The following is a 24290-nucleotide window of genomic DNA, read 5'->3' on the forward strand; positions in this document are numbered from 1 at the left end:
ATTGAAATCTCAATAAACTTTCAAGAAATCAAGCTCCAAGATTATCATTGAATTTCTCCATGCTCTTGTCCAACCAAAAAGAAGAAGATCAATTTCATTTTTGTTTTGGGAGTAAGTTATCAAGATTTTTGCGGAAAAAAAGAATTAGAGAAATTTTTTTATCCAAAAATTTTCAAAAGTTACATTTTCTTTTTTTATAAAAAAATTAGGTGTCTCGTGGGAGTGTTAACGGTCGGCAACTGAGAAATGTAGAACTTTATAATTATGTTAATGAGTGGCAGATGTATACTTTACCCAATGTAATAATCATTTTCACCCAATTTACCAAAAATGAAGAGAAAAAATATCAATGTGATTGGGATTCATTAATTATTTTAGCTATTACCAAATAAAAAAACTAATTATTCTCCTAAAATGCTGTATTTCCTAAACGATGACTATATGATCATTGGATAAGGGGCATCAGGAGATAAATTTGGTAATTTACAGGACATTGCATAAAGTATACATTATTCTAGAAAACCATACAGACCGTTTCCACACATCTGATTTTCACTACAAAACAATTGGGAAAAGCTCTTATTCTCCAAATACTTTATGGTACCGTACATGAACTGAAGGTGCAAATATTTTTAGTAAAGAGCATTGCCTTAACATATATATATATATATGTATATATTTACAAAATGTAATAATTTATACATCTGATTTAGAGTTACACAAATTAAAACAACTTCCTCCTGTATTGTCACTAAGATTGTTAAGTTACCAATAATAGATTTGCATTCCAGAGCATATTATATATACATGCCAGGTACATTACTGCTGACTCCAAAACAAAATTCTTACAACTGTTTACTAGATGAAACTCACCTGTCACCTTTGTGATGATGTGTAATCTAGTAGTAATTGACACTGCGCCCAATAAAAGTTTATCCCCGCCCCTTGTGCCCTTGTCCTTCTGCTGTATATATTGCCGGGTAAACAGAGAAAGGGACATACTCTTACCAAAGCAATACATTCACTTGCTTTTGTCATTAAACTTTCACATAGTTTATATGGCAGATTCGGCACCGCTTCTTTCTCACCATGATCAATCGGTAGAATTGAGGCAGCCTCGATCCCTTGACGAGACGATTGAACGGTGCATCGGAGACTTCGGGTGGTCTCAATTCTTGCAAGCCGCCCTTGTATCATTTGCTTGGGTCTTCGATGCACAGCAAACTTTCATTAGTGTGTTTACTGATGCCGAACCATCGTGGCACTGCACTCAAGTAGAACACCAATCATCGGCTTGTAACTCACTCTCCAACATTTGCCAACTCTCCAAGAATTCATGGTCTTGGGATTGGCCTGCACACACATCAATCATATCTGAATGGGGCCTTGAATGTTCTACTTCTTTCATCACAGGGCTACCTGCCTCCTCTTTCTTCATGGGGTGCCTAGCAGGTGGACTTGCGCTAGCCACGCTCGCTGACTCAACTCTTGGCCGCAAAAATATGCTCCTTCTCTCATGCCTAATGATGTCTTTATCTTCCCTCTTGACTGTTTTCTCATCAAATATATGGATGTATTCAGCCTTGAGGTTAATCAACGGGTTTGGCCGAGCAACGATTGGGACTTGTGCTCTTGTGTTATCAACAGAGCTAGTGGGAAAACGGTGGCGAGGCCAGGTTGGTGTTATTGGTTTCTTTTGTTTCACCTTAGGCTTTTTATCATTACCAATAATAGCATATATAAATAGAGGTTCTTCATGGAGAACTCTTTATCTATGGATTTCGGTGCCGACCATCTTCTATTGTATACTAGTTCGTTTCTTAGTTCATGAGTCTCCTAGGTGGCTTTTTGTCCGCGGACGCAAAGAGGAAGCAGTTTCAACACTTAAAAGCATGGCGCAGGCTAACCAGAGTATCTTAACAATGAGTTTCTCCAATGTCCCAATCGAGCCAGAATCATGGAATGTTGATCTTTACTCCACAGTCAAGATACTATTGAACAAGAGATGGGCTTTTCGAAGGTTAGCGGCGGTTATGATAGCAGGTTTTGGTATTGGGATGGTGTACTATGGCATGCCATTAGGCCTTGGAAATCTATCATTCAATATCTACCTGAGTGTCACGTTCAATGCCTTATCCGAGCTCCCATCATCATTGATTACATTCTTCCTCATGGGAAAATTAAACCGGAGAGGCTCATTGTTGGGTTTCACAGTCTTAAGTGGGATATGCAGCGTATTGTGTGTGGTGATTGGGCAAGTGTGGCCAGGTTTACAGATTGGGCTAGAACTGGTGTCCTTCTTCAGCGCGTGCACGGCGTTCAACGTGGAACTGATATACACATTAGAGCTGTTTCCCACATGCGTGAGGAACTCGGCAATCTCAATAGTGAGGCAGGCGCTTGTATTTGGGGGAGTGTTCAGCCCAGTGCTGGTTGCTGCAGGGAGGAAAAATGGTTTCCTATCATACGGGGTATTTGGGTTGGCGATAGGGTTTTGTGCACTGCCTGTGCTTGGTTTGCCAGAGACAAGGGGTGCCACAATGTGTGATACAATGGATGAAGAAGAGCAGAAAGAGTTAGAGAAGGCGGCTTCTGACGCCCACGGTGTTGCTGCTGCTATGTTGGCTTAAGCTGCCATTGTCTAGCTGTAGCAAGCAAGTGGAACATATTTTTGCTTCAATATATTTTCTCAACATGCCTTTGACTACTGTTCTCTTATACTATATGAATCAGGCCTGGACCACTTGCTGTAATTAAGATATAAATTTGTTGTCATGTGCTGGAGGCATAATCTTGCTAATTTATTCATTTGCAGGAAAGGTTTTGTTTTGTATGCCTTAATCTTATATATAAAAGAAGAAATTGTGAGGAATAATCCTTCTTAATAAGGGTATTTCAAAAATAACCATTAAAATAAATATAACTATTTTTAGTCATATTTTACCATGACTTGACAAAAATACTCTTGAAACTATTTCAAATAAATTAAATCATTCATCACAATTTCTCCTTATTTGTTCTTCTGATTACTCTTTCTCACCATCCAGCTTTCTATAATTTTATCGATTTCCCTCTTCAGTATTTGTCTGCTATGCTCCCCGATTTCTCTCTTCCACGCTTTCAGATTTCTCTCTCTTACGCTTTGAAAACACCAAGCAATGGTTTTGATGTGCTTGGAGTGGGTGGCTATTTGGAGAATTTGATTTTTAGGTATTTTGGATAAAACTAAAACAGTAGAACTGATCATATGTCAAACCCTGTTCTATAAAATAATTACGACGTCATTTACATGCTCAATAGAATTGTTACATATTTAGGGAGTTTGAGAAATCGTTAAAAGATGATATTACCCCTAATGGTATTATTAAGTCGATTAAGCCTCAACTAGTTCAAATAGGAATTTTAAGGTGAAATTAAGAGTTTCACAGTTCAGGGATGACTCAAAATGATAATTCGGAGTTCGATGATCAATTTGGAGTCAAACCGAAATTTTCACTATCCAAGGGCAAAATGGTCATTTGCCACTTGGGGACAAAATAGAAACTTTTAGAAAAGATTTTTTTTGGCCCCATTTAACTTATTGGAGTATGATTTGAGTATTGGAGTATAATTTGAGGGTTTGGAAGTGAAAAAGTTTAATTCCGGTGATTTTTGGAGTGTAGGGGTAAAATCGTAATTTTTCCAATTACGGACAAAATTTGAGATTTTGAGAGAATTTAGATCACATTTGACAAATTGGAGAATGGTATGAGTATAAGGGATGAAAAATATGTCCATGGGTAATTTTTCAGTTTTTGGGGTAAAAATGTAATTTTTGACTTTTACGGGGGCAAAACTGTAAATTTCAAAAATTACTTCACGAAGACTTTGGATAAGTCTAAGAATTTTATCTAAGTTATGGATATTTAAAGGAATAATGTGTGGTGGAGATTTAAAGCTTAAAAGATAAGAATTTAAAAAAATGGACCAATAATGTAGTGACATGTGGCAAGTTTAGATTATTATATTATTTAACTATAAAAATCAGCCCACACCACCATTTTCTCTTCATTTTGGCCGGCCATAGCAAGAAAACAAAGGGGAAAAGAAAAATAAAAACCTAGGTGGAGAAATTCAAGGGAAAATTGGTGAAAATTCAAGGAAACAAGTGACAAAAGGTAAAATTTCTTGATTTTGACTTGTGATCTACCTTTCCCATGCTTTTCTCCTTATTTTTCTTGGTTAGATTTCATGTTTTCATGGTAAATTCATGGCTGCCCAAATGGGTATGGAGAGAGAATGAAGTTAGATTAATTTGATTTTAAGTTATGTTAGTGTTTTAAGTTAGTTTAGCATATTTAGAAACAAAAAAACAAGAAAAGAATTCATTTTCCTCCATTACCATTATTGGCTGAATTTTCTAGGGGAATATTGGTTGCTGATCTTGATGTTTATTTGAGGAATTATGATGAATAATGATGAATTATGAGCCTAAAAAAATAATAAAAATTTTCAAAGCAAAAATACGAATTTTTACCCACTAGGGGTATTTTCGTAATTTGCTACCGAGACTAATAATTTGCACCACACTGAAGAACATTAAGTCAATTTGGGTGCAATTGAGGTATAGAAACTGAAAAAAATTAATTTGTGATTAAATTGGACGCGTTAGTAATTTAATCTAGTAATAGGCCGAATTAGGTCAGCACCGCATTTGAGCGGTAGTCAGTTAAGTTGCATGTCATATCATGCATATACACCGAGCCTGAATTGATTTTATAATGGTCAAGCATTAATGTGGTGAATTATATATTGTACATTGTAGATAGGTGGTGAGCAAATTACACTGGTAAAAGTATAGAGATTGTGCTTGAAGACTAGGGTTAGGAGTATATCAACTCCTAGAACTGTGAGTGGACAATTTATCGTCTTAAATATCTAGAGTAATTATACTTGTTTGATGCTTTTATTGAATGGTGAGTTTAAATTATAAAATATTATGTTTTCCAATTAAAATATTTTTTAATAAAAATGAGATTTATACTGGTTTTGAAATCAAATATTGTTTTGAGAAAGTTGAGTATATGGAGACTGTGTTGAAATTTATGATTTATATGTTATTGAAATTGTGGCTTATGACACTATGGTAGCATGATAGCTAAATTTTTTGGGTTGACATGAAATATATGAACAGTTTTGGATTGGTCTCGCTAGACTGAATTACATTTTATTCACTATATTATGCTACTGGAATTTTTATGGGTTTGATGGTATATTAAACGGTCACTACAGTGGTGGGGGTTTTCGTGGACTACCTATGAGAGGGGTACGGTAACCCAATTATATAATTACCTCCGGGGGAGATGTTGGATGAAGTATCTCCTAAGGTAAGATTTGAGTGCACCTCACGTTCGGGCCACCACGTGAGAGTGAGACTCAGCCAACGTCAAGGAACAGCTGTGTGTCAGATGTGAAAACATGTTTATGGGTATGGGTCATTTAATAGCCTTGGTGGTCTCAGTGGGATACCTTGACGAGGGTACCCGCGAAAATAATTCTGGCAGGGGCCAAGTTTAAGAAATTCATAAGCCGGGAAATTTTGATGAAAATAAATTGTTTGGTATAGATTGAAACAAATTTTGCGTTATGAACATTATTGAGATATAATGTTTTTATATTATCTCCATCTACTCGGCTTTAGATGCTTTTGATGGTAATTGTTTAGTCACTGGGATTATGCAATCATAATCTCACCCCTCTTCCTATCCATTTTTCAGGCTCAGGACAATTTGTTGATAGTTGATTAAGACGAGAATTAATCTCGGAGTTGCATCTTAGAAAGTAAGGGTTCGTAGCCCTACATCTTCTTAGTCAGTTGAGGGCCCACGTGTCACTGTAAAAGTAATTTTATTCTTCAGTTATTTGATTTAAAGTATGTATGAATATATTTAGCTTTTACACCATGTTTTTGGCGAGTTTCGGTATTTTTGAAAAAAAATGACGAAAATGCCCCTGTGAGCCAGAAAGTAATATTTTATTGTTTTGATTTAGAAATGACTTATGATTTTTTGAAATGTGAGATTTAATAACTATCGCTCACTAGGGAGATGCGGAAGCTGATGCTAAGCCTTGCGGGGTTTCGATCGGTATTCGGGGTAATGAGTGCCTATTAGGACGTCGCGGCGGTTGTCACTGGCTCGATGAGAGTTCCGGGTCGTGACATCATAAATATTTGAAATAATTTTTAATTGTATCAATTCAGGGACCTAAACACCAATAAACTCAAGAATTTGAAATTTTTAAACCTAGTTTTTCAAAGAAAATGTTTTTTCAATTTTTAGTCGAAATAGGTGTTTTAGATAAGAAAACTTATATTTTTAAGTTGTGAAAATATGTTAGAAACACTTTAATCGGTGCCAAATTGTCAAAAAAACAAAAAGAAATTAAGGGAGTTGAGAGGATTTGAAGTTTTGGTTCGTAAGTAACAACAACATTTTAGGTATTAAAATGTAACAAAAATATTTTGAACATGACGTGTAACAACAATATTTTTTTAACATGATGTATAACAAAAACATTTTTTTCAACATGGCGTGTAACAACTTTTTTTAACCATGACGTATAACAACTTTTTTTAACCATGACGTATAATATGTTTTTGTACATGGCGTATAACAACAACAATATTTTTTAATGGCTTGTAACATGTTTTTGTACATGATGTACAACAATGAAGTTTTTTTTTTAACATGGTGTGTAACAACTTTTTTTAACCATGACATATAACATATTTTTATACATGACATGTAACATCATGGCATATAATTTCATTAAAGATAATTTTGTCTAACTTGGCTAATAACAGTTAAAATTATAAAAAGGGTTGTTTTTAAAAATGCCCCTATATAAAACTCAAAAAATCTTTTTTCTTTTTTGTTTTCCAAAGTTAAAAGTGTGTGAACCGAAACAATTCTAATTCATATTTGTTAAATATAGGGTAAAATATCATTACTTTTTAAGTTTTGGTCGAAATTACACGTAGGTTTATTAGTTTTTGAAATGGACACTCCAGTTGTTAGTCATCCGTTAGTGTTTCCATCAACTTGATAACGTGACAAAGGTAAAAAAATAATTTTATCCTTGACTAATTTTTAAAATTACTATTATATAATATTATTAAATTTTTATTATTACTTTTATTAATTGAAAAAAAAAACTCCCTATCTAGGGAGCACCGGTGCTCTCCATCGGGGCTCCCTAAGAGAGCACCTACCGATGGGGAGCACCTCACGATCAGGCTCCCCTCGCTTGGGAGCATCGGGCACAGATCGATGCTCTCTATTTTTTTTATTTTTTAAAAATATAATAATAATTTTTTAAATTAATAAAAAAAAGAGCATTTTAGTTTTTTCATAATTTTTGTTAACGGTGTTTGCACTTTTTGGGTGAAGTGTCCATTTCTAAAACTAATGGACCTCTATGTAATTTTAATCAAAACTTAAGGGGATAAGGGTATTTTATCCTTAAATATATGATGATTAACACAAATTAAAACTATTAGAAGCTTTGTTGGATTTTAATTTCAATTGTTTCAGATTCACAATCTCCTGGAATATAGTTTTATATTGTATGCATATATTGTTCTGAACATGTAAAAACTTATATTTATGTATTTGTAAAAAATTTATAAATTAATATTTTAATTGATACAGGAGTATGTGATTAGGTTACTTGCATATTAAGTTAAAGAAGATTATTTAGGTTATTTGCTTATTAAGTTAGGTTAACTTAAGTTATTTTTTAATTTACTTATATTCCAAGGAGGTTTAGGTTAGGTTACTCGCTTATCTATTTTAATTTAAAACTTATAATAATCCCACATAGGAAAAATAAGAAGTCTCTCTTTCTTATGAATAGTTAAATAAAATCTTATTGTGTTAATTGTTATGCCCATTCAAATTGAAAATTAATAACAAATTTTTTTTGAATAAACAGGAGTTCTTATTTTTTTTTAAGGCTCGTTTTAAAAAAGAATAAAATGTTATAGTGTATTTGGTTTGGCCAACCAAAATAGGATTTTGGTCATCCCCGGCCATTAACATCAATAAAAAAAATTTTAAATTTCACAAGTGATATCATATGTTTATTTAATAATTAACTTATTTATAAATTTTAATAAATATATATATCTTAACAAGACACTTGACTTGAAATTTAAAATTGAAACTTTAGTACGTGTGTATTGGGATAATTTCTCAAACTTTATTGGATGGCCATCTATAAAAGATTTTAGAGAGATATTGAAGTAACCAGGAGTAACTATATAATCATTTCTCCCCCATATACGAGTGAGATTTTTTACATGTAAACAATGGATATTTATCATATACAATGTTAATAAAATTTTTTAACACTTTTAAGTGCATTTAAATAGCTGATTGGTGTCAAGATTCATATTAATTATTTAAAATTCGTTTGTGAAATTTAAAATTTTAATTTTTATAAATTACATCATCAATTAGTTACTCCACTCGTTTCAAATTAAATATACATTTGAGACTTCACGATCAAATGTATAAAGTTTTAATAAAGGCATATATTATCCCTAACTCGTTTATTGTTAATATATTAACGAAAAATAATATTGGCAAAATGTATTTCATTTTACCAAAGTAGACAAAAATTTGAAAACATCTAGAAAGATTACATTTTGGTTGAACACTTTATCCCATGGTTGATACCTAATAGTGCTTCTGTTGGCTTAACCATACATTAGAAAAGAAGAGTTTTATATTTATTAAAGTAATTGATCATGTGGTGCTGGAGGGGGCCATGTCTGATATGTACATATGGTCCAAACCCAAAATTATATCATTAGAAATCTTTGAATTAATATGTCAGACAAGCATGTGATCCTAGGGCCAACATATTTGGCTTTAGAGGAGCTAATTTAAATTTATTTAATATAACATATTATATATACATGGGATTTTTCAAAATTTTTGCACACTTCTATCTCTTTAAAGTTATCCCCAACTCCTGTGCATTTCTTTTGTTCCAAATTGAATTTTTCAACTTTCTTTCTAGTAAGTTCTAAAATTAATTATGTTCAAATTTTTTAAACACTTAAAACTCTTCTTTTTTTTTTTTGGATGTTTTGTATTAGTCATTACTATTTTTTTACATTAAAAACTGTAATTTATAAATGCTATAAAATGATATATCTTTTTGCTAAAAAAAATTAAATATACTAAAATCAAATCGTTATATTAGTTATTGTGTCAAGTTAAAAATGGACATTCAATTTTAAAAATGTAGAGAGTATATTACTATATTGTATCCTAAATAAACAATTTGCTTATTTTTTTGTTAAAAATTTAAACCATTTTTCTTGCCTTCATCCTTCATGTTGCAGGTTACCTTCCGTGCATCAACATATCAGATATTGCAGTTGTTTACAAAACAATGATTGCTTGCAAAAACGCAACTAAAATATGGACAAGTATGGTAGCAAAATTCATATAACACAACATATCAGAATCAGATTGCCATTATTGCCACGATCAGCTTCTGGAATCCATTCCTCTTATGCCACCTCTTCTCTTTTCTTCTTTGGCTTTAAACTATCAATGCCAAGCATATGCTTTTGATTTTCTTCATTCTCTAATTCACTGTATGAAATGCCCCATACTTTGATATGGTGATAAATAAAGTTGGTCGGATGCGAATTGAGACATAATAAGAAATGTTGGAAACCAAAGAGACAAGATAAAATTTTTAGAATAAAATAATATTTTATTAATGAAATAATATTAAAATATTAATATTTAGCCGGATGTCGAAATCAGTCATGAAGAATGATCATATGGTTGATCCAAGTGGGGGAAAAGATGTCAAGCCTGACTCTGTAAAATATTTGTCATATCATACATGTGATGGATAGCATGTTTGCATGCTAAGTGTCAAACCCTGCTTTGTAAAATAATTATAATATCATTCACATTCTCGATAGAATGTTTGTATATTTAGGAAGTTCGAGAAATCGTTAAAAGACAATATTGCCCCTAATGGTATCATTAAGTAGATTAAGCCTCGAACTAGTTCAAATAGGAATTTTAAGGTGAAATTAAGAGTTTCACAGTTCAGGGATGACTCAAAATGGTAATTAGGAGTTCGAGGATCAATTCGGAGTCAAATTGAAATTTTCACTATATAGGGGTAAAATTATAATTTTTCCATCTGCGGACAAAATTTGAGATTTTGAGAGAATTTAGATCACATTTGACAAATTGGGGAATGATATGAGTATAAGGGATAAAAAATATGTCTATGGGCAATTTTTCAGTTTTTGGGGCAAAAATGTAATTTTTGATTTTTACGGGGGCAAAAGTGTAAATATCAAAAATTACTTCACCAAGACTTTGGATAAGTTTGAGAATTTTATCTAAGTTATGGATATTTTAAGGAATAATGTGTGGTGGAGATTTAAAGCTTAAAAGATAAGAATTTAAAAAATGGACCAATAATGTAGTGACATGTGGCAAGTTTAGATTATTATATTATTTAACAATAAAAATCAGCCCACACCACCATTTTCTCTTCATTATGGCCGGCCATAGCAAGAAAACAAAGGGGAAAAGAAAAACAAAAACCTAGGGGGAGAAATTCAAGGAAAAATTGATGAAAATTCAAGGAAACAAGTGACCAAAGGTAAAATTTCTTGATTTTGACTTGTGTTTTACCTTTCCCATGCATTTCCCATCATTTTCCATGGTTGAATCATGTGATTTGAGGATGAATTCAATTCTGGAAAAATGGGTTAGGAGAGAGAAACTTGTTAGATTAATTTGATTTTAAGTTATGTTAGTGTTTTAAGTTAGTTTAGCATATTTAGGAACAAAACAACAAGAAAAGAATTTATTTTCCTCCATTACCATTATTGGCTGAATTTTCTCGGGGAATATTGGCTGATGATCTTGATGTTTATTTGAGGAATTATGATGAATAATGATGAATTATGAGTCTAGAAAAATAATGGAAATTTTTGGAGCAAAAATATGAATTTTTACCCATTAGGGGTATTTTCGTAATTTGCTATCAGGACTGATAATTTGCACCACACCGAGGGACATTAAGTCAATTTGGGTGCAATTGAGGTATAGAAATTGAAAAAAATTAATTTGAGATTAAATTAGACGCGTTAGTAATTTGATCGGGTAATAGGCCGAATTAGGTCAGCACCGCATTTAAGCGGTAGTCGGATAAGTTGCATGTCATATCATGCATATATACTGAGCCTGAATTGATTTTATAATGGTCAAGCATTGATGTGGTGAATTATGTATTGTACATTGTGGATAGGTAGGGAGCAAATTACACTGGTAAAAGTACCAAAATTGTGCTTGAAGACTGGGATTAGGAGTACATCGACTCCTAGAACTGTGAGTGGACAATTTATCGTCTTAAATATCTAGAGTAATTATACTTGTTTGATGCTTTTATTGAATGGTGAATTTAAATTATAAAATATTATGTTTTCCAATTAAAATGTTTTTTAATAAAAATGGGATTTATACTGGTTTTAAAATCAAATATTGTTTTGGGAAAATTGAGTATATGGAGACTGTGTTGAAATTTATGATTTTATATGTTATTGAAATTGGGGCTTATGACACTATGGTAGCATGATGGCTAAATTTTTGGGGTTGGCATGAAATATATGAACAATTTTGGATTGGTCTCGGTAGACTGGATTACATTTTATTCGCCATATTATGCTACTGAAATTTTTATGGGTCTGGTGGTATATTAAACGGTCACTGCAGTGGTGGGGGTTTCGGTGGACTGCCTATGAGAGGGGCACGGTAACTCAATTATATACTTACCTCCGGGGGGGAGATGTTGGGTGAAGTATCTCCTGAGGTATGATTTGAGTGCACCTCACGTGCGGGCCACCACGTGAGAGTGAGACTCAGCCAACGCCAAGGAACGGCTGTGTGTCAGATGTGAAAACATATTTATGGGTATGGGTCATTGAACAGCCTTGGCGGTCTCAGTGGGATACCTTGACGAAGGTACCCGCGAGAATGATATTGGCAGGGGCCAAGTTTAAAAATATTCATAAGTCGGGGAAATTTTGATGAAAAGAAATTATTTGGTATAGATTGAAACGAATTTTGTGTTATGAACATTATTGAGATATAACGTTTTTATATTGTCTCCATCTACTCGGCTTTAGATGCTTTTGATGGTAATTGTTTACTCACTGGGATTATTTAATCTCACCCCTCTTCCTATCCATTTTTCAGGCTCAGGACAGTTTGTTGATAGTTGATTAAGACGAGAATTAATCTCGGAGTTGCATCATAGGAAGTAAGGGTTCGTAGCTCTACACCTTCTTGGTTAGTTGGGGGCCCACGTGTCACTGTAAACGAAATTTCATACTTTAATTATCTTTATTACTATATGAATAAATTTATTTTACTCTTACGCTACAAAAGTTATTTTAGGAAGACTTTGAAAATATTGTGTTTTAAGAAAATAGAATATTTTATTTAATATTTTTATTATATTCAAATAGCTATAATTTTACTTTAAACGAATGTTTTAGACTTCAAAATTTAATTTAAATCATGAAATATGTGTTTCCACTTACATATTACATTTTTTCGGATTTCGAAATTTCAAAAAAAAAATGACGAAAATGCCCCAGTGAGCTAGAAAATAATATTTTTATTGTTTTGAGTTGGAAACAACTTATGATTTCTTGAAATGCGAGATTTAATAACTGTCGCTCACCGGGGAGATGCGGAAGTTGATGCTAAGCCTTGCGGGGTTTCGATCGGCATTCGGGGTAATGAGTGCTTATCGGGACGTCGCGGCGGTTGTCACGGGCCCGATGGGAGTTCCGGGTCGTGACACTAAGAGAGTTCCAAAAAATTTACAAGAGTCAGTATTGTACCTAAAGGTACAATAAAGTTGATTTAAGCCTCGAACTAGATCACATAGAGATTTTATGGTGAAATTGAAAATTTTACAGTCCATGAATGATTTAAAATGGTGATTTGAAGTTCGAGGATTAATTTGGAGTATTTCACTATCTATGGGCAAAATGATAATTTTGCTACTCGAGGATAAAATGAGAATTTTTTTAAAGATTTTGATCATATTTGACTTATTGGAGTATGATTTGAGGTTGAGAAGTGAAAAATGGTGATCCCAGTATTTTTCGGAGTATAGGAGTAAAATTGTAATTTTGCCACCCCAGGGGCAAAATTGTAATTTTCTACCACCAAAACACTTGTCCAGCACATGGATTTTACTCAATTTTATCATGGATAATTGAAGGAATTTATATGGTGGAGAGAGAAAGCTTAATAGTTAAGAAATAAAAATGGACCAATGAAATGGTGACACTTGGCATATTTATAACCACTAAATATTTAGCTTTAAAATTAACACAAAATCAGCCCATTTCTCATTCATATGGCCAGCCAAAGAAGAATAAAGGAGGAAAGGAAAAAAAACAAGAACCCTAGGTGCGAAAATTGAAGAAAAAGTGTGATATTTCAAGGGATTGAGCTAATAAAGGTAAAATTTCTTGATTTTGACTTGTGATTTACACTACCCATGCTTTCTTTTTCATTTTCCATGGTTAGATTTCATGTTTTCATGGTGAATTCATGGCTGGTTGGAATGGGTATGGAGAGAGAATGAAGTTGGATTGATTTGATTCTAAGTTATGTTAGTGTTTTTAGTTTGTTTATCATGTCTAGAAACAAACCAACAAGAAAAATTCATTTTCTCCCATTACCCATCATTGGCCGAATTTTCTAGGGAGGATATTGTGGCTGAAATTGATGATATTTTATCATATTTTGGTGATATTTGATGTTTGGTGAGGCTAGAAATTAAATGGGAAATTTTGGTGTGAACATCTGAATTTTTGCTTAACGTATAGACATGTGTGATTATTGACCTGAGACTAATAAATTGAATCTCATTCACAGTCACTGAGGTAATTTAGGTATAATTGGAGTGTAGAAACTGAGAAGAATTGATTTGGAGTTAAATTGGAGATTTTAGCCGATTAAGCCGAGTATAGTGTGACTTAGGTCGAATATCACATTGAAGTGATTAATCAGACATTTTGCATCCCATTGCATGCATTCGTTTAGATTTAGAAAGCCTGAAATAGTTTATGATAAATTGACACAATTTATTAAAATTCGTGTCACGTAGGATGTATAGGTGGTGAGCCCTCTAACAAGGGTAAAGAGATTGTGCTCGAAGATCGAGAATAGGAGTATATCGAACTCTTAGTACTATGAGTAACCTTATTATCATTTTAATTATCTAAAGTATGTTTTAATTCGGTTTTGGTGAAATTTTATGAAAATGAGATAAATGGCAAATTTTAGGTTTTATAAACAAAAATGAGTTTAAATAAAAAGATTTTATAAATTGTTTTCGAAATTGAATGATGATTTTGAAAATAGAGTAATTGGAGACCACTGATATGTTGTAAATTTAAGATTGAATTGATGGCTTTTGTTATTGTGTTGGCATGACAAGCTGGGCTATGTTTGATGAATTGTATGAATTGTTTTATTTTACCCTTACAGGCTGGGTAGTAATATATTAGCCCTGTCAGGCTGTCAAAATTTTATTGTATAGTGGGTTTAGCTTACTGCAATAGGCGAGTTTCTGTGGACTAGCCTATTAGAAAGGCACGGTAAACCCCGTTATATTTTACCTCGGTTGGAGAGGCGAGTAAGGTAACTCCTGAGGTATGATTTTAAAGTTCGCTTCACGCCAAATCACCACGTGAAGGTGAGCTCGGCCAATGCCAAGGAACGGCTATATTTTCAAAATGAAAACATGTTTTATGCGTACATGACTTTCTAATAGCCTTGGCGGACTCAGTTGGGATAGCCCTCGGCCAAGGTATTCCAGATAATTGAGTATGATAATAATTTTTGGCATGAGCCAAACTTTTTAAGAAATTCATAAACCATACTAATTACTTGATTTAAATAAATTGATTTCATTTGGTTGAAATAAGTTGAAAAATGATAAATTACAGTTTGATAAAATATTTTAATAGTCTCCTTTTACTCGCCTTTAGATATTTTAAATGATATTTGTTTACTCACTAGGATTTTATAATCTCACCACTCTCCTTTCCACCCATTTCAGGCATCAGGATAGTCGGTAAATAGCTTATTTCATCAAGGACTACAATTGGATTGGCATCCTCAAATTATGTAGGTTCAATTCTTTTGACACTTTTAGTCGTTAGTGGGCCCACGTGTCACTGTAAATTTAATTTTATAATTTGGTTATCTATATTACAATATATATGAATTTATTTTACTTTTTCACTGTAAAATATTATTTACGTAGTGTTCTAAAAATATTGTTTTATGAAAAAAATTGAATATTTTATTCTATATCTTTATTATATTCAAATAGTTATAATTTCATTTTAAATGAAAGTTTTAGACATTTAAATTTATTTTTGATTATGAATTATGTGTTTTATACTTGCATACTACATTTTTAACTGGTTTCGAAACTTTTGAGGAAAAATAATCAAAATGTCCCTGTGAGACAGAAATCATTTTTTTTATTGATTTCAGTTGGAAATAGCTTAAATTCTTTTAAAACATGATATTTGGTAATGGTTGCTCACCGGGGAAAAGAGAAACCGATATTAAAGCCTTGCGGGGTTTCGGTTGATAATCTGGGTAATGAGTGTCGATTAGGACAACGTGACGGTTGTCACGGGCTCGATAGGAGTTCCGGGTCGTGAGAATTATATTGGTATCAGAGCTTTTGATTTTAAAGATAAGAGTTTTTAGTTTTAAAGTTATTTAAAAACTACAGTGTTAGTGTGGCCTGAGTTAAGTTAGGTTAGGTTGAATAGAATACATGCATCAGCATATAGAGTCTGAGGTTACCTAAACGCGCTTTGTTTCCCCTTATAGATTATCATGCCTCCTCGACTCGAACACCCACCTCTCACTAGATCAGTTGGGAGGGGAAAAGGTCGTTCTCAACATAGTCAGTTAGATCTATATAGGGGGAATCGACTGCGTCTACTATTCGGGCAGCACCTGCTACTGAACAAACCGAGACTCCTCCGCATCCTTCGCCTCCTCCGCTACCTACTAATATTCCTGCCATGCCTCCTAAGGTAGTTCAGGCATTGGCAACCTTCTTTACTACTATTGCTAACCAGGTTCAGGCTGGTCAAGCTCTTCCTACAGTTCCTCCAACTGCTCTTTCAGTACCACCACCCCTACCTTCTGTCCCACCACCAGTGCTGGATGTTTCTAATTCTAAGAAGTTTAAAGAGGCTAGGCAACATGGTTGCTGTCAAACCCTGTTCTATAAAATAATTACGACGTCATTTACATGTTCAATAGAATGTTTGCATGTTTAGGAAGTTCGAGGAATCGTTAAAAGATAATATTGCCCATAATGGTACCATTAAGTCGATTAAACCTCGAACTAGTTCAAATAGGAATTTTGAGATGAAATTAAGAGTTTCACAGTTCAGGGTTGACTCCAAATGGTAATTTGGAGTTCGAGGATCAATTTGGAGTCAAACTGAAATTTTCACAATCTAGGGGCAAAATGGTCATTTGCCACTTGGGGACAAAATGAGAATTTTGAGAAAAGATTTTTTTTTCCCCATTTAACTTATTGGAGTATGATTTGAGTATTGGAGTATAATATGAGGGTTTGGCAGTGAAAAAGTTTAATTCCGGTGATTTCTGGAGTGTAGGGGCAAAATCGTAATTTTTCCACCCACGGATAAAATTTGAGATTTTGAGAGAATTTAGATCAAATTTGACAAATTGGAGAATGGTATGAGTATAAGGGATGAAAAATATGTCTATGGGTAATTTTTCAGTTTTGGGGGCAAAAATGTAATTTTTGACTTTTACTGGGGCAAAAGTGTAATTTTAAAAAATTACTCCACCAAGACTTTGGATAAGTCTGAGAATTTTATCTAACCTATGGATATGTGGGACAAGTGTATGGTGAAAATTTGGAAATAAATGGATGGCTAGAATTTAAGGAATTAATAAAACAAAAAAAAGAATAAAATAATATTATATTATTTTAGCCTTTAAAAATGTCAAATTTTCAAAATTCTCACTTCTTCAAGCCGTCCAAACCAGGAGAGAAAAGGGGGGAAAAGAAATAAGAACCCTAGCTGAAAATTTTGGGGAAAATCAAGAGAAATCAAGCATTAAAAAAGTAAATTTCATTGATTTTTCTTGTGCTTTTCACTACCCATGCATTTTTTTCTCATTTTCATGCAAAATTAGAAAGTGGGTATGGACACCCATGCTGGCCAAACCTCCATGGATGAGTTTTGAGCTTGAGTTTTGGTTGATTTTAATTGAATTAAGTGATTTTAGTTAGGTTATATTGAAATATAGTAAAAATAAGCTAGAGAAATAATTTTCTCCCATTGAAACCCATTATGCCAAATTTTCTAGGGGAATATTGGCTGCTAATCCTGATGTTTAATTGAGGAATTATGATGAAAAATGATGAATTATGAGCCTAGAAAAATAATGAGAATTTTCGGAGCAAAAATACGAATTTTTACCCACTAGGGGTATTTTCGTAATTTGCTACCAAGACTGATAATTTGCACCACACTGAGGAACATTAAGTCAATTTGGGTGCAATTGAGGTATAAAAACTGTAAAAAAAATTAATTTGGAGTTTAAACGGACGCGTATATCGATTTATCGGGTAAAAGATCGAAATAGGCTAACACCGTGTTTAGGCAAAATTTAGACATTTTGCACTTCATATCAGGCATTAGTAGTATAAATTAGTTTATTTTGGTTTAGTACCAAGGTAGTAAACCTCTTAATTGTGTAATTTGTCAAGGTGGCGAATCCTCTGGCAAGGGCAAAGAAATCGCACCCGAGGAGTAATAGTTGGAGTACCCGAATTTAGTTTTTGGAAACTGTGAGTGAACTTATTATCGTCTTAATTATCTAGAGTAGTTTTATACAATTGTGTGATTTTATGAAAAATGGGTTTAAATGGTAAATTTCTATGTTTTAAGAGAAATTGTGATTTATTAAAATGATTTTATAAATTTTCTGGAAAATCGAATACTAGTTTTGAAAATAGAGTAATTGGAGACTGCCTACTTGTGTTGTAAATTTATGGTTTTAAATTGAATGGATTATGACAATAAATAAGCATGAATGGCTAAACTGATTTTGGTGTTAGAATTATTTGTACTGTGTATTTAGCCTTGAGAGGCTAGGTTGCGATAAATTGCCATGTCATGCAGAAAGAGATTTTATAAATCAGGTGGTAGATAAAAGATTAGCTACTGCAGTGGTGGGGAGTTCCGTGGGCCAGCCTATTAGAGGGGCATGGTAAACTCCTTTGTATTCTCACCTCGGTCGTGGAGGTGCGTAGGGTATCTCCTGAGCTAGGCTTTCTGAGTGCACTTCACGTGGACCACCGCGTGAGAGTGAGACTCAGCCAACGCCAAGGAACGACTATGTTTCAAAATAAAACAAGTTTTATGATTATATAAAATTTTTAATAGCCTTGGCAGACTCGGTTGGATACCCTTGGTCCAGGTGTCCCCGAGTACAGGATTTGGCATGAGCCAGGTTTTGAGTAATTCACGAGCCATATTGATTATTTGGTTGAAATGAATATTCGTGATGTAAAAAATTTGCTGAAGTTAATTATTTTTAATTGTCTCCATTTACTCGCCTTTATATAGTTTAGATGGTGTCTGTTTACTCACGGGGATTTTATAATCTCACCACCCTGAATTCCCCACATTTCAGGTTCGAGATAGCCGGTAGATAGCTGATTGCATCAAGGACTTCAGTTAGCTTTGCATTGACAAAATTATAGGTTCACAGACTCGCATCTTATTGGTTAGTTAGGGGCCCACGTGTCATTGTAAAAGTAATTTTATACTTTAGTTATTTGATTTAAAATATGTATGAACATATTTAGCTTTTACACCATATTTTGACGGGTTTTGGTATTTTCAAAGAAAAATGACGAAAATGCCCCTATGAGCTAGAAAATAATATTTTATTGATTTGATTTGAAAATGAATTATGATTTCTTGAAATGCAAGATTTAATAACTGTCGCTCAACGGGGATATGTGAAAGCTTATGTTAAGCCTTGCGGGGTTCCGATCGGCATTTGGGGTAATGAGTGCCTATCGGAACGTCGCGGCAGTTGTCACGAGCCCGATGGGAGTTTCGGGTCGTGACAATTAAAGTGATATCAGAGCATGGTTTAAAGATCAGAGATTTTGATTTTAAAGCTTTGGATTTTAAAGTTTTTGGTTTTAAAGTTGTTTTAAGAAATCCACACTAACACTGCGTGGCTCAAATTAAGTTAAGTTAAGTTAGGTTAGGTAGAATAGAATACGTGCATCTGCATATAGAATTTGGAGTTGTTTAGACTTGTTTTGGTTTTTCTTATAGATCTTATGGGAGCTATAGGAACTCCTGCTCCTAGTAATCCACTTCCTTGTTAATGTCATGCAAAGGTCATAAGTAGGGCCGTTGTTCGGGTTTAAGATGCCACTCGTGACACGAGCCAGTGTTGGAGAGATCTTAAAACGAATGCTCCTAATGAAATGATATATCCCTCCGATTATGGATGGAGAAATTTGGAGTTAGACAAATAAGCTGTGATAATTTATTCATTTGGTGGAGTGTATAAATTAAGCATTGAGGTAAGAGTAAATTCATACATATGTGCATGAAGATAAGAACACTATGTTAATTGAGCATGTTATGCCCATATAAAAGTGGTGTTGATTTCAATTAAATGATTGTGAGATTTCAAAAATTGATTGGATCTATTATAGCTCATGGATATAAGCACGTGAACTAATTCGAGAGTGAGTACTAATGATCACTATAATTGATGTGTGGTCATGAAGTAAGAAGTTAGTAAACAAATCTGCTCTAAGGATGAGCTTGAACTTTGTTATGCATGGTAAGGAGGAGCCAAGGGATTAAAGGACTATATGTGAAATTGGCAACTTGAGGTTAAATGACTTGGAAATGTCGAATCTAGTCTAAGTGCCATATGAAGTTCTATAATTGAGATTGATATACGAATTACTTGAAAGATCAATTTAAAAGTGTATTCGGTTCAAAATGTGGTCTATGATACGAATGATCAGTCTTAAAGGTGATCTCCCTAGAGCAAGGAATTTAGAAAATGTTGATGTTTGGATATACTCTCAGAGAGAGAACTTCTGCATCCTAAGTTTAGGACAACTTTGATCTTACGATTGCAAAGGCAAGGCGTAATAACTAAGTAAGTTATTCACTTAATAAATGTGATTGATTATTGATGAATAAAGTCAAGATCTTGATGTTTAGTGGTATACAATTTGATAATTATGTATTTAAGGGTTATTTGGAGACAATTTCTTTATCAAATTTGCACTAAATGCTACGGTAAAGGCATGTCAAAGTTGTCAAACCCTGTTCTATAAAATAATTACGATGTCATTTACATGCTCAATAGAATGTTTGCATGTTTAGGAAGTTCGAAGAATCGTTAAAAGACGATATTGCCCCTAATGGTACCATTAAATGGATTAAGCCTCAAACTAGTTCAAATAGGAATTTTAAGGTGAAATTAAGAGTTTCACAGCTCAGAGATGACTCAAAATGGTAATTCGGAGTTCGAGGATCAATTGGAGTCAAACCAAAATTTTCACTATCTAGGGGTAAAATGGTCATTTACCACCTGGAGACAAAATGAAAATTTTGAGAAAAGATTTTTTTTGTCCCATTTAACTTATTGGAGTATGATTTGAGTATTGGAGTATAATCTGAGGGTTTGGCAGTGAAAAAGTTTAATTTTGGTTATTTTTGGAGTGTAAGGGCAAAATCGTAATTTTTCCACTCGCGGACAAAATTTGAGATTTTGAGAGAATTTAGATCACATTTGACAAAATGGAGAATGGTATGAGTATAAGGGATGAAAAATATGTCTATGGGCAATTTTTCAGTTTTAGGGGCAAAAATGTAATTTTTGACTTTTACGGGGATAAAAGTGTAAATTTCAAAAATTACTCCACCAAGACTTTGGATAAGTCTGACAATTTTATCTAAGCTATGGATATGTGGGACAAGTGTGTGGTGAAAATTTGGAAATAAATGGATGGCTAGAATTTAAGGAATTAATAAAACAAAAAAAAAGAATAAAATAATATTATATTATTTTAGCCTTTAAAAATGTCAAAATTCCAGAATTCTCATCTTCTTCAGCTGTCCAAACCAGGAGAGAAAAAGGGGGAAAAGAAATAAGAACCTAGGTGAAAAAATTTGGGGAAAATCAAGAGAAATCAAGAAATCAAGCATTAAAAAGGTGAATTTCATTGATTTTCCTTGTGATTTTTACTACCCATGCATTTTTTTCTCATTTCCATGCAAACTTAGAAAGTGGGTATGGACACCCATGCTGGCCAAACCTGCATGGATGAGTTTTGAACTTGATTTTTGGTTGATTTTAATTGAATTAAGTGATTTTAGTTAGGTTATATTGAAATATAGCAAAAATAAGCTAGAGAAATAATTTTCTCCCATTGAAACCCATTATGCCGAATTTTCTAGGGGAATATTGGCTATTGATCTTGATGTTTATTTGAGGAATTATGATGAATAATGATGAATTATGAGCCTAGAAAAATAATGGGAATTTTCAGAGCAAAAATATGAATTTTTACCCACTAGGGGTATTTTCGTAATTTGCTATCGAGACTGATAATTTGCACCACACTAAGGAACATTAAGTCAATTTGGGTGCAATTGAGGTATAGAAACTGAAAAAAAATAATTTGAAGTTTAAACGGACACGTATATCGATTTATCGAGTAAAAGACTGAAATAGGCTAACATCTCGTTCAGGAAAAAATTTAGACATTTTGCACTTCATATCATGCATTAGTAGTATAAATTAGTTTATTTTGGTTTAGTACCAAAGTAGTAAACCTCTTAATTATACAATTTGTCAAGGTGGTGAATCCTCTAGCAAGGGCAAAGAAATCGCACTCGAGGAGTAATAGTTGGAGTACCCGAATTTAGTTTTCAGAAACTGTGAGTAAACTTATTATCGTCTTAATTATCTAGTGTAGTTTTATACAATTGTGTGATTTTATGGAAAATGGGTTTAAATGGTAAATTGCTATGTTTTAAAAGAAATTGTGATTTTATAAAATGATTTTATAAATTTTCTAGAAAATCGAATACTGGTTTTGAAAATAGAGTAATTGGAGACTGCCTGCTTGTGTTGTAAATTTATGGTTTTAAATTGAATGGTTTATGACAATAAATGAGCATGAATGGCTAAACTAATTTTGGTGTTAGAATTATTTGTACTGTGTATTTAGCCTTGAGAGGCTAGGTTGCGATAAATTGTCATGTCATGCAGAAAAAGATTTTATAAATCAGGTGGTAGATAAAAGATTAGCTACTGCAGTGGTGGGGGGTTCCGTGGGCCAGCCTATTAGAGGGGTACGGTAAACTCCTTTATATTCTCACCTCGGTCGTAGAGGTGCATAAGGTATCTCATGAGGTGGGCTTTTTGAGTGCACTTCACGTGGACCACTGCGTGAGAGTGAAACTCAGCCAACGCCAAGAAACGGCTATGTTTCAAAATAAAAATATGATTTATGCGAAGTATGAATTTTTAACAACCTTGGCGAGCTCAGTTGGATACCCCTGGTCCAGGTGTCACCGAGTACAGGATTTAGCATGAGCCAAGTTTTGAGTAATTCACAAGCCATATTGATTATTTGGTTGAAATTAATATTCGTGATGTGAAAAATTTGGTGAAGTTAATTATTTTTTAATTGTCTCCATTTACTCGCCTTTAGATAGTTTAGATGGTGTTTGTTTACTCACTGGGATTTTATAATCTCGTCACCCTCAAATCCCCACATTTCAGGTTCGGGATAGCCGGTAGATAGCCGATTGCATCAAGGACTTCAGTTAGCCTTGCATTGTCAAAATTATAGGTTCACAGACTCGCATCTTATTGGTTAGTTGGGGGCCCACGTGTCATTGTAAAAGTAATTTTATACTTTAGTTATCTGATTTAAAATATGTATGAACATATTAAGCTTTTACACCATGTTTTTGGCGAGTTTCGGTATTATCGAAGAAAAATGACGAAAATGCCCCTATGAGCCAAAAAATAATATTTTATTGTTTTGATTTGGAAACGACTTATGATTTTTTTGAAATGCAAGATTTAATAACTGTCGCTCACCGAGGAAATACGAAAGATGATGCTAAGCCTTGCGGGGTTCCGATCGGCATTCGGGGTAATGAGTGCCTATCGGGAAGTCGTGACGGTTGTCACGGGCCCGATGGGAGTTCTGGGTCGTGACAAATGTTAATATGAAAATGTATCCAGGAATGATCTTAACATATCACCAAAGGAGAATTAAACATGTTGAAGTTAATGTTCTAATAGTGTGCATATGATAGAAGGCTAGTTTGTAAGTTGTAGTTTTCATGAAATATATAAGGATTATCAATATATGGACATACACTTGGAGTTGTAATTTACAAGTTTGGAGTATTTAAGATATGATTAAATGGAATTAGCATTAGTTAAGGTACGTGAATCTTCTAATTAAATTTTGTGGAGTATACATGATAGTAGAATGGAGGAACAGAGTGTCGTGATACTATATGGTGAAGTTACTATACAATATGGAAAAAGTATTCTAAAGTGGGATTTATTGACTGATGATAAGTGATGTGCAATCTGAGATACATGTAGCTATGAATAAATTTGGAGATCTTTGCTTAAGCAAACCCGTACTAAATGTTATGGTAAAGATATATGAATGTTAGTGGCAAAATAAAGACATTATATCAATGTTCTGATCGCGTACTTGTGATAGAAAGTTATTATTGCTAATTGTGGTATAGAATTAGAAGGAAACCACACGATTGTGAATAATTGAGGTAGTAGCTTTAAAGGTAGAAGAATTGCTGGGATAAAGTAAATTCAAATAGTTGCAACACCACAGTACTGACTATCAAACGCTGTCGCGTTAAGAATCCCTAATGGCTAGCAAGCATGAGCAAATTGAGAGTGGCATGAAGATTAAACTTACGAGTTGAGGAATGGTCATTGGTTTTCATGCTAAGCTTTGTTGTTTGGAATCTTAAGTGCATTGGGGAGGTATTAAGATAAAGATGATGAGTGAAATTGTAAAGTTTCATTATTGCCTTGTATATTGGCATGTAA

General features: G+C 33.5%; 1 protein-coding gene across 1 annotated transcript; it reads left to right on the forward strand.

The window, feature by feature from the left end:
- The first annotated feature begins 740 nt into the window (after nucleotides 1-740).
- Nucleotides 741-2875, forward strand: LOC18594998 (organic cation/carnitine transporter 3). Its single transcript, XM_018129857.2, has one exon. The coding sequence runs from the start codon at nucleotides 888-890 to the stop codon at nucleotides 2628-2630; it is 1743 nt and encodes a 580-aa protein (XP_017985346.2). The 5' UTR covers nucleotides 741-887; the 3' UTR covers nucleotides 2631-2875.
- The last annotated feature ends 21415 nt before the right edge of the window (nucleotides 2876-24290 follow it).

This window comes from Theobroma cacao, chromosome 7, assembly GCF_053813885.1.
Source record: "Theobroma cacao isolate CCN51 chromosome 7, ASM5381388v1, whole genome shotgun sequence".
NCBI classification, from domain to species: domain Eukaryota; kingdom Viridiplantae; phylum Streptophyta; class Magnoliopsida; order Malvales; family Malvaceae; genus Theobroma; species Theobroma cacao.